The 12046-nt window shown below is 37.7% G+C and overlaps 1 protein-coding gene across 6 annotated transcripts in view; it reads right to left on the bottom strand.

Annotated features, from left to right (window-relative positions):
* Positions 1-12046, bottom strand: part of CRCP (CGRP receptor component) — a 46132-nt gene that overhangs the window by 14934 nt on the left and 19152 nt on the right. Inside the window, exon 1 of one of the 6 annotated variants that reach the window (XM_053212946.1) lies at positions 7359-7455. The exons of the other annotated variants lie outside the window; for them this stretch is intronic. Coding sequence (XP_053068921.1) covers positions 7359-7438 — 80 coding nt within the window. The 5' untranslated portion in view covers positions 7439-7455. Of the gene's footprint in view, positions 1-7358; positions 7456-12046 lie in introns of those variants that run through there. 6 annotated transcript variants of the gene reach the window in all.

Raw genomic sequence — 12046 nt, 5'->3', positions numbered from 1 at the left:
GAGTCTAAACAATATGATATTCAAAAAGTCCAGGATATAATAGAAAATTACCTCAATGAGAAGAAAATACAACTCATTCTCGAGGGAAAAGATAATCAACAGATACTAAACCTATAATAACCCATACACTGGAATTATCAAAGACTTTAAAGTAACTATTATAATAATATTCTTAAAATAAATGGAATATTAGAAGTCCTCAGGAGACAAAAATTATAAATAATAAACAAACGGAAATTTTAGAACTAAAAAACATAATGCATGAAATAAAAAATTTGCTGGCTGGGCTTAGTAACAAAATGGAGATGACACAAGAGTCTGTGAACTTAGATCAGTATGAAGTATCTTGTTTGAACAACAAAGAGGGGGAGGGAAAGGAAAAAAAGAAACTGAACAGAGAGGATTCAGGGAAAATGGCAGAGCGGGAAGAACCAGGAATCTGCCTCTCCACCAGCTAGACAAAAACGGTCTATAGACAACTAGATCTAAATGTAAAATGCAAAACTATAAACAGTCCTAGAAGATAACGCAGCAAAAAACCTAGATGATCTTGAATTTGGTGATGACTTTTCAGCTAAAACACCAAAGGTATGATCCATGAAAGAAATAATTAATAAACTGGACTTCATTAAAATTAAATAAAAACATTCGCTCTGTGAAACACAACATCAGAAAAATGAGAAAACAAACCACAGACTAGGAGAAAATATTTACAAAAGACAGGATAAAGTACTGATGTCCAAAACATACAACAAATTCTTAAAACTTAACAATAAGAAAACCCAATTGAAAAATGGCTAAGACCTGAACAAATACCTCATTAAAAAGATTCAGAGATGGCAAAGAAGCATGCAAAAAGATGCTCCACATTATGTCATTAAGGAAATGCAAGCTAAAATGAGACATTACACATCTAATTAGAATGGCCAAAATCCAGAACACTAACATCACCAGAACACTAACATAACACTAACAATCAAATGCTGGTGAGGACTGGAGCCAAGAGAAACTCTTTCATTGATGGTGAGGATGAAGATACAGCCATTTTGGAAGACAGTCTTGGTTAGCCATAGTCTTACCATCAATCCACTGCACTCCTTGGTATTTACCCAAAGGAGCTGAAAACTTGCATCGGCAAAAAACTCTGCATACAAATGTTTATACCAGGATTTTTGGATAACTGCCCAAACTTGGAAGCAACCAAGATGTCTTTTAGTGGGTAATGGATACACAAACTGTGGTACATTCAGACAATGGAATATTATTCACTGCTATAGAGAAATGAGCTTTGAAACCATAAAAAGACATGGAGGAAGTTTAAAATGCATGTTACTAAGTGAAAGAAGACAATCTGAAAAAAACTATATACTGTATGATTCCAACTACATGACATTCTGAAAGCAAAACTACGGAGACAGTAAAAAGAACAGTGGTTACCAGGGGTTATGTGTGGGGAGGGAGGGATTAATAGGTGGAGCACAGGGGATTTCTGTCAATGAAAACACTCTATATGACACTGCAACAGTGGATACAAGTCATTATACATTTGTCCAAACACACAGAATGTGTAACTCTTAGAGTGAACCCCAATGTAAACTATGGACTTCAGGTGATATTGATGTGTCAATGGAGGTTCATCGATTGTAACATATTTACCAATTTGATGGTGGATGTTGATAATGGGAGGGAGGCTATGCACCTGTTGAGGAAGGGGTATATGGGAAATCTCTGTATCTCCCCTTAATTTTGCTGTTAACCTAAAAGTGATGTAAAAATATAAAGCCTCAATTAAAAAAAGAAAAAGAAAAAAAGAAAAAGAACAGAGATGATTCTAAGAAGGTACCAGGAATCTGTCTCCCCGTCTAGACAACACCTGTACTGGTAGGATCTGTCTGATGTAACTATTTTGGAATTCTGGAGCCCTTTAAAGCTTACAACTTCCAGGCTAAGGCTTGGAAAGTAAACTTAATTTTGGTCGATTTCAGACCTTGGCACAGTGCCAGCTACCCATCCTCCAATTCTACTGGAATGGCTGCATCTGCGTTCCTGCAGCAGCTTGCATACAGCTTCCTGAAGCCAGAGAGGGCTGATTTCTCATCAGAAACTTTGAAGGCCAGAAGGCAGTGGGCCAAAATATTCCAAGTGCTAAAACAAAAAGAACTCTCGAGTAAGAATCCTATATCCAGAAAAACTATCCTTCAAAACTGAAGAAACAATTAAGACATTTCCTGTGAAACAAATGCTAAGTAAACCAGACTTACCCTGGAAGAATCACTCAACAATGTTGTGCAGTATGAAGTGAAAGGCTACACAGTAAATCAAAGCTGCATTAACAATGAAAGAACCTCATAAAGGTAAACACATGGACAATTATAAAAGCTAGTATTATGGTAACAGCAGTTTGTAACTCTACTTTTTGCTTTCTACAAAATTCAAGATGATTTAAAATACTTATGAGTTTATGTTTGGGGCATATAATGTACAAAGATGTGATTCTGTTATATCAGCAACTGAAAAGGATGGGGAAGGAGCAGAATTTTTGTATGTTATTGAAGTTAAACTAGTATAAACTCAAATTAAAGTGTTATAATTTTAGGATGTTAAACCAGTGGCTGAGACAGGAGGTTGGGGGAATCAGGAGTTACTGTCTAATGGGTATAGCATTTCAGTTTTGCAAGATGAAAAGAGTTATGAAGATTGATGGTGGTGATGGCTACACAATATTATGAATGTATTTAATACACCAAACTGCACATCTAAAAATGGTTGAAATGGTAAATTTTATGTTATATGTATTTTACCACAACAAAAAATTGGGCGGGAGGCGGGGAGGTGGAGGGGGGAAGTGATCTATTTTCCCCATGCCATTTCCCAGACTGTATCATTGAGTGAGTATAAGTACCATCATAAAATATGAAGGAAATAGAGAATGATATACCATGCAAATATTAATTTAAAAGTACACATTAAACTAAGTTTAACTAATGAAATTAAAATAGTACATCAAACTATATTATTGTACCACCTAAAATCATCTCACTCACCATGGCATTACCTGTATCACACTTGGAAGACACTGGTTTCATAATTTCTAAAGGTGTTTGGCACCAAATTCTCAGACTCTCTCACCTCTCAATAATAATCCAGTCAATGGACTCATTTCGGTTAAAATGGCTGCTCTGATGGGAAAGACATTTCTGGGAATCCAGCAAACCAGATTCTCAGTTCTGAGGTTTCAAAGACAAGGCCTGATGACACAAGAGTTGAAATGCTGCCAGAAGCACCCTCAGCCACTAAAGGATGGTTGGAGAGAATATAGGTGGCATAAGAGGAGATCCGAATTGGAGGATGGCCTTTCCACTTTTCCCCCAGGAAAAGTTCAATGTATCAAGCTTCAGAATCATTCAGCAAAGGACTTGTAAAGGACACTGAATTTTGTCTATGGCTGTGAGATGAAGTCAATTAAAAGGAGGTATTATAAAATGGCACTGCCCAACATGCTGTGGTAGGGTCCCCTCCCTAAGGAAAGAAAAAAAAACCTCAAGGCAACCTGGCTATATGCGTACGTGACAACATCCCTCATGACCTTGTACCATCAGACCACTTAATCAGACTGCATGTTTGTGTGTTACCATATATGGGAGACAAAGAAGTAAAAAATATATTAAAACAACCACACCACATGGCGTTTAGGGCTCAGTTATTCGGGTGTGAACCCAACTGGGTGGTGCCAACAGGAATAAAGTTGGTTCCTGGAAAGAAAAGCCTCGGTGTCACAACTCTCTGTGCAAGAATCCTTCTCCATTACTTGGGGGCTCACGCCTGGGATTCGGAGACACGTGTTTTCACCTCCTTTGCCATTGGAGATATGAACATCAGAGCATGGGTGAGGCAGCCTTCCCTGGCACCTTGCCCTACTCTTTGCCATAGGAGTGGCCAAGGCTGCTCCAGCCAGCTAAAAATGTGGTGAGAGTTTTCTGTTAGCACTCACCTTCCTTTTGTGGATAGGATACTTCGTTGGTACCAACATGGGGAAACAATGGCCATAAGAGACTAGAAAATTTAGATCCCCACCAATCTTATAGTAAAACAAAATACCCCAGTCTTACTACCAGGGTTTGGCTCCTCAAAAGTTCAATTATCGGGAAAAACTGTCTTGCCTGGTGGGGAAAAAGTTCATCATCATCTCTGTTAAAAACTTAACATGCCTATGCCAAAGATTTTATAACTCAACTGGCCAGAAAACCCCATGGTGGGGGACTCCAGATCACCTTAAGACAGATCCCCACCCCTTGTCTAACTTCTCTCATCTCTGAGAGGCCTGGGACAGTGTCAACGCAGCCATCAAATGGCAGACTCCAGGTGGACTATACTAGATATGTGAAAGGACAGCCTATATAGTACTTCCCTCAGGCTGGTCATGGTCATGTGTGCTGGAAACTATTCATCCATCTTTCTTCCTGCTCCCACTTGCCAGAGAAAAACATTTGGAAGTCCAAGTGTATGGGCACAGCGAGACTCCAAAAAAAGCAGCATGCCTTACAAATTGGCAATTAAAAAGACGATAAATGGCCTCCTGAGCATATAATCCAGTATTGTGGTCCTGCCACCCGGGCAGAGGATGGGTCCTTGGGCTACCACACTCCCATTTACATGCTAAACTGCATAATTAGACTACAAGCAGTTATAAAAATTATAACCAATAAAACTGCCAGAGCTCTTAACTTACGAGACAAGTAGCAAGCCAAAATACACAATGCCCTATCTATCATAATCTCTTGGCCTTAGATTACCTGCTTGCTTCTGACGGAAAACTTTGTAAAAAGTTTAACCTACGCAACTGCTGCCTACAGAGAAATAAGGAAAACGAAAGTCATAAAAGAGATCACAAATCAAATAAAAAGAACTGTTCATGTCCCCATCCAGACCTGAAACGGTTAAAACCCCAGGGAGTTATTTGGAAAATGGTTTTCAACTTTTGGGGGATTCAAAACTCTCATAAAAATTATCCTCCTAATTCTGGGAGGTTGCTTAATCCTACCTTGCTTATTAGCTCCCCTGGTAGTACGTTCTTTCTCCAGACTCACTAAGGCCATGATTAAAAAAAAAAAGATAGCCACTCATGTAATGATGTTATAAAAATATAAGCCTCTAAACCAAGATGATGCTCTTTGACCCAAAACAGCATCAAAAGGGGGAATGTGGTAGGGTCCTTCCCTAAGGAAAGGAAAAAAACCTCAAGGCAACCTGGCTATATGTGTATGTGACACCATCCCCCACGACCATGTAACATCAGACCACTCAATCAGACTGCATGTTTGTGTGTTACCATATATGGGAGACAAAGAAGTAAAAAATATATAAAAAAAACTACGCCACGTGGGGCTCAGTTCTTCGGGTACAAACCCAACTGAGCAGTGCTGGCAGGAATAAAGTTGCTTCCTGGAAAGAAAAGCCTCGGTGTCACGACTCTCTGTGAGAGAATCCTGCTATAATGTCAGCCACCGCCTACACACGGCTACTCATACCTACATTTAATTAAAATTAAATGACTCTACAAATGCAGTTCCTCCTTTGCACAAGCCACATTTCCAATGAGCAACAGCTACAAGTGGCTAAAAGCTACTGTATAGGACAGACCAGAGGTATATTTCTATCACTGCAGAAGGTTCCCCTGAATGGGGCTGCTCTGTGGTCTTTACTGATCAACAGTCATGGATTAGAAGAAAATACAGTCATGTGACAAGGTGCAGTGGAGCTGAAACTGCAAGTGACAATCAAAGTAGATCTAGAGGAAAAGCAATACATCATTTTCTTTCTCCCCAGTCCTGATCCCCTATTTGCATTTTGTTGTCCAGAGTTTTTTGTGTCAACAGGGTTGGACATACTCCACTTATGGAGCTAAGAGTGACAAGCATATAAATTATTTGGAAAATAATAAAAAGTTTGTGAGGCACCTGGGTGGCTCAGTCGATTGAACATCCAAATTCAGCTCAGGTCATGATCTCACCATTCGTGAGTTCAAGCCCTGCGTTGGGCTCTGTGCTGACAGTGGAGAGCCTGGAGCCTGCTTCGGATTCTGTGTCTCCCTTTCTCTCTGCTCCTCCCCCACTCACACTCTGTCTCTCTCAAAAATAAATAAACATAAAAAAAAAAAAAAAAGAACAGAGACTTGGGAACCCATAGAACCATTATTAAAGTTCTAACAGTTGTCTTTGGAGTTCCAGAAAGAAAAGAGAAAGAGACTGGGGTAGAAAAAAATATTTCAAAATAATGGTTCAAAGCCTTACAAATTTGGTAAGAAACAAAAATTTATGTAATCAAGAAGCTCAGCAAAGATAAACTTAAAAAAAAAAAATCAAAATCAGATTTTTGAAGACCAGAGAAAAGAAAAAATACTAAAAGCAGCTAGAGGAAAGTAACACATTACACATTGCATGACCACAGATTACTCATCAGAAATCGTGATAGTTAGACTGAAATAACATCTTTAAAGTGCTAAAAGACCAATTAACCTATGACACTATCCTTCAGGAATGAAAGAAAATAACATTCTCAATTGAAAGAAAACTAAGAAAATTCGTAGCAGCAGATTTGTTCTAAAAGAAATGTTAATGGAAGTTCTTCAAGCTGAAGTAAATGATGAGAAATAAACATGGAACTTCAGAAATGAATGAAGAATGGGGTGCCTGGGTGGCTCAGTAGGTTAGGTGTCCGACTTGGGCTCAGGTCATGATCTCACGGTTTGTGAGTTCAAGCCTGTGTCAGGCTCTGTGTTGACAGCTCAGCACAGAGCCCGCTTTCAGATTCTCTGTCCCCTTCTCTCTCTGCTCCTCCCCTGTCATGTGCTCTCTCTCTCAAAAACAGACATTAAAAAAAAAAAGAAGAAGAAAAAATGAATAAAGAGCAAAATAAATGGTAAAATTCTGGGTAAACATAAAAGACTATTTTATCCTCCTAAATTCTTTAAAATATGTAAAAGTATATAAAGCAAATGTTGAAACACAGCTAAATACTAATTTCAATGATGTAGATATAATAAATACAACATAAAAGGGAGAAGTTAAGAGTCTTACATATAGTTTACTGACAGTGATAAAATACTAACTTTATCCTGACTGTAAACGAATAGGTATATAGACTGCTATCCCTACAGCAAAATATATGAAAAGATATAGCCAAAAAGCAAAAAGACACATTTTTAAAGACTAAGGAACAAGAACCATATGAACACCTCAACAGACACAGAAAAAGCAACTGACAAAATTCAATATCCAGTCATGATAAAAATCTCACCAAACTGAACTTCCTACACCTGGTAAAGAGCATCCATGAAAAACCTAAGCTAACATACTTACTGGTAAATAACTGAAAGCCTTCCCATAACATCAGGAACAAGGTAGGGAGGTCTGCTCTTATCGCTCCTGTCCAACATCATACATCAACATCATGGTCCTAGCCAGAGCATGAGACAGGAAAAAGAAATAAAGGCAAAAAGATTTGAAAAAAATAAAAGTCTGTACCCACAAATACCATGATTGTCTACATAGAACAATCACAAGGAACGTGCTAAAAAATAAAAAAGCCCCTGGTATTAGTAAATGGATTTAGCAAGGTTGTACAGCATAAGATCAATACAGACAAATCAGGTGTATTTCTCTACATTAGCAATGAACATCTAGAAATCAGTGTTATTTAAAATAGCACCAAAAATTATTAAATACATAGGTATAATCTAATAAACTGTGCAGAACCTGTATGCTGAACCACAAAAACAGCGATGAAAGAAATTAAACTCCTAAATAAATGGAGAGATACACTGTTTTCATGGATTGGAAGACTCAATATTCATATCAATTCTCCCTCAAAACTGATATATACATGTAATACAATCCCAATCAGAATCTCAGCAGGATCTGTTCTAGATATCAATAAGATGATTTGAAAATTTATATAAAAAGGCAAAGGAACCAGAAAAGCCAAAACAATTTTGAAAAGAACGAAGTTGAAGAACTTATACTATTTGATTTCAACACTTACTACAAAACTTCAGTGATTAAGACAGTGTGACTCTGGCAAAAGAATAGACACATAGATCAATGGAACAGATTACAGAATGAAGTGACAGAATCAACAGATGACTTACAAAACTGCAAAGGCAATTCAACAAAGAAAGGGTGGTCTTTTCAACAAATGTTATTGAAACACTGAAATTTGCAGGCGCAGGTGCACGCGCACACACACACTGAATCTCAACCCTTATCTCACAACATACCCTCAAAATCAACTCAAATGGATCATTTCTAGAAGAAAACACAAGAGAAAAATCTTTGTAACCCTGGATATGGCAGTTTTTACACAAAACATTAAAGGCAGGATGCATAAGAGAAGAAAGAATAGATAAATTTGACTCCATCAAAACCTTGTGTTCTGAGATAGTGTTAAGAGAATGAAAAGACAAACCACAAATTGGACAGAATATCTGCAAATTACATACTGAACAAAAGACTTATATCCAGAATATACAAAGAACTGTCAAAATTATGTAATAAAAACAAAATAATGGGCAAAATATTTAAATAGACATTTCATCCAAGATATGTGAAATAAAAGAAAACACTCATTCATTACCAAGAAAATGTAATTAAAACCACAATGAGATACCCCTTCAAACCAATATAAACAGCTAAACTAAAAATTACTAAAAATACCAAGTACTCGTGGAACTCTCTTACATTGGCTAGACAGCATGCAGAATAGTGCAGTCACTTTAGAAAAGAGTTTGGCAGTTTCTTAGAGTTAAACTTATTCTCACACAAAAACACAGATGGTGTGTTTACAGTAGCTGCATAATTGCCAAAAACTGGAAACATCTCAAATGTCTTTCAATTGATTAGTGAATAAACAAACTGCAGTATATCCATACACTGGAATACTACTTAGCAATAAAACAGAATAAATGCACAACAATGTGGATAAAGCACAAATGCAGTATGCAAATGTAGGAAGACACACTCAAAAGGCTATATACTGTATTATTTCATTTACATGATTTCTGGAAAGGGCAAACTCATAGGAAAAAAAACAGATCAGCTGCCAAGCACTGGGCACAGGGAAAGGCATTAATTACAAAAGACATAATGAGATAATTTCTGGGGGTGATGAAACTGATCTGCCATACACATGAATTGCTTATATATTAATGACAAGATAAATCATTTGAAAATAAATATTTATAGGAATCCAGTGTTACTCTAAAATTTCTGGGAGTGAAAAATTTTCTTGACCGGCTGTTGGAAGAGTAGCTATGTTATTTTTCCCCAGAAGAAAAAGTTCCTTCTCAACACCCAAACAAGGACAACCACAGGGCCCACTGGGTCTACTATCTTTATACACACACTTAACTAGCTTTCTCAGAAAAACAACATGAAACTTTGGGTAAGCTGTAGCACTCACTCTGTGACTGATCTGGGGCACATATGTAACTTATCTCAACCTCAGCCCACTAATCTGCAAAACACTGAGTTGGCTGTCAGGATTAAGTGAGGCAGTTTATATAAAATAGCCAAAGCCTTACTTTTCCTACACTTAGACTTTGTCTTCTCACCTTCCCTTTCCCTCATATTCTATAGAAACATTTCCATTGGAAGTTAGTCTATTCTCAGAGCTAAACTCCAATTTCTGAACCATCTGGTTATGAATACTTCTTTTTTTTTTTTTTTTTTAAGTTTATTTTGAGAGAGACACAGAGAGAGCATAAGGAGCAGGGAAGGGGCAGAGAGAAGGGGAGAGAATCCCAAGCAGGCTCCGCACTATCAGCACAAAGCCCAAGGTGGGGCTCGAACTCACAAACCATGAGATCATGACCCAAGCCGAAACCAAGAGTTGGCTGCTCAACTGACTTGGCTACCCAGGCCCCCTGATTTTGTGTATTTCTTAAGATAATTTTCAGCTACCAGAAAAGGCCAGGCACCCTTGACTACTTCAAACACCACAAATATTAACCATAATATTTGTGTACCAACGGCAGGCAATAAAGCCACAACACCAGTGAGGATTCAGCTTCTGCTCTTTTCATTGTAAACACAACCTGCTTCAAATCTGTTTTATCAATATTAAAGGTTGTAATGGCCAAAAAGCATTTAGACTAAAGGAATAATTTCAACTGACTACATCGTTAGGTGATCTCACAAAGTCTACTTTCTTGCATTTTGGCCTCCCCACTAAAAGAGTTTGGAGAAAAAAATGAGAACTCAAAGAGGTGACAGACTGATTTACTTAGATCAGTTGGAATGAAGTGATTTCATCGTAACAGGTAGAATAACAACAGCACTTTATCATTCAGGAACCAAAAGCAAAGACAGCCAAAAAGGACAAAGTTAAACTAGAAAGCTGAAATAACGAACTCAAATATCCCCATCTGCAGTAGAGTCTATACATAACAGCAGTCCATTGGGCTGCTATGAAAATTACAATTAAATGAGAGTGTTAAATGCATGAACATTAAATGGACTCAATAAATGGAATGTAAGGTAGAGACGTGAAACTTCCCTGGTTCATCCGATATAATTCATACTGGCTTTTAATAAGGAAGATCTTCTCTGATCCCCAATCCCCCCAAACATTACAAGCTTCTAAGCTTAAAGCTTATAATACGTCAAAGAACAAGAATGACTTTGGGTAACAAGTAAATAATCTTCCCTCAAAAATACATACATATGGTCCTAGACACAACTTACCAAGACTCGATGAAGAAATAAAAAATCTCAACAGAACTATAAGTAGTAGGGAGATTTAATGAATAATCTAAAACCTCAAATAAAGAAAGGTCCAGGACAAGATGGTTTCACAGGTGAATTCTAGCAAACATTTAACCAAGAATTACCACCAAATCTTCTCAGGGGCACCTGGCTGGCTCAGTTGGTACAGCATGCAACCCTTGATCTCAGGGTCGTGAGTTCAAGCCCCTCATTGGGCGTGGAACCTACTTAAAATAAATAAAGAATACAGTGTGTCAAATATTAAAAAAATAAACAACAAAAAAACCCCCACCAAATCTTCTAACTCCTCTAAAATATTAAAGCAGGCGGAACACTTTCTATTTTAGAAGGCCAAGACTGCCCTGATACTAAAGCCAGATAAAGACACCACAAGAAAACTATAGACCAGTATCTCTTAAGTTAGTGCAAAATCCTCAACAGTATATTAACCCAACCAGCATATTAAGGAATTACACACAATGACCAAGTGGGATTAATTCATGGAATGCAAGAACTGCTCAACACGTGAAAATCCATCAGTGTAATGTATCACACTAAAAACTGAAGGAAAAAAAAACACCTAATCAGCTGAGTTGTTGCAGAAAAAGCATGTAGCACAATTCAATACCCTTGCATGATAAAAATATTCAACAAACTTGGAATAGAAGGAAACTACGTCAACATAACAAAGACCACATGCAAAAAACCCACAGGTAACATCTATTCAATGGTGCAAGGGTTTGAAAGCTTTTTCTCTTAAGATTAGAAAGATGACAAGGATGACTGCTTTCACACTTTTTTTTTTTGAAGTTTATTTATTTTGAAAGAGAGAGAGAGAGAAAGACAGAGGGTGGGAGGGAGGGAGGAAGGGAGGAAGGGAGGGAAGGAGGGAGGGAGAGGGAGAGGGAGAATATCCCAAGCAGGCTTCAGGCAATCAGTGCAGAGCCTGACATAGGGCTTAATCTCACGAACCATGAGATCATGACTTGAACCGAAAGAGAGTCAGACGCTTAACCAACTGAGCCACCCAGGCGTCCCTGATTTCACCACTTCTATTCAACATACTACTGGAAGTCCTAGCCAGAGGAATTAAACAAGAAAAAGACACAAAAGCATGCAAACTGAAAAAGAAGTAAAATTATCTCTGTTCACGGACAACAACACTATGATATAGGTGGAAAAGCCTAAAGATGCAACAAAAAACTGTTAGAACTGATAAACAATTTCAGCAAAGTTACAGGATACAAAAATCAACACATGAAAACCAGTTGTGTTTCTATACACTG

This window comes from Acinonyx jubatus, chromosome E3 (assembly GCF_027475565.1).
Source record: "Acinonyx jubatus isolate Ajub_Pintada_27869175 chromosome E3, VMU_Ajub_asm_v1.0, whole genome shotgun sequence".
In the NCBI taxonomy this organism is placed as follows: Eukaryota; Metazoa; Chordata; class Mammalia; order Carnivora; family Felidae; genus Acinonyx; species Acinonyx jubatus.
The sequence above is the reverse complement of the archived record's forward strand: the minus strand, read 5'-3'. Positions and strand labels throughout refer to the sequence as shown.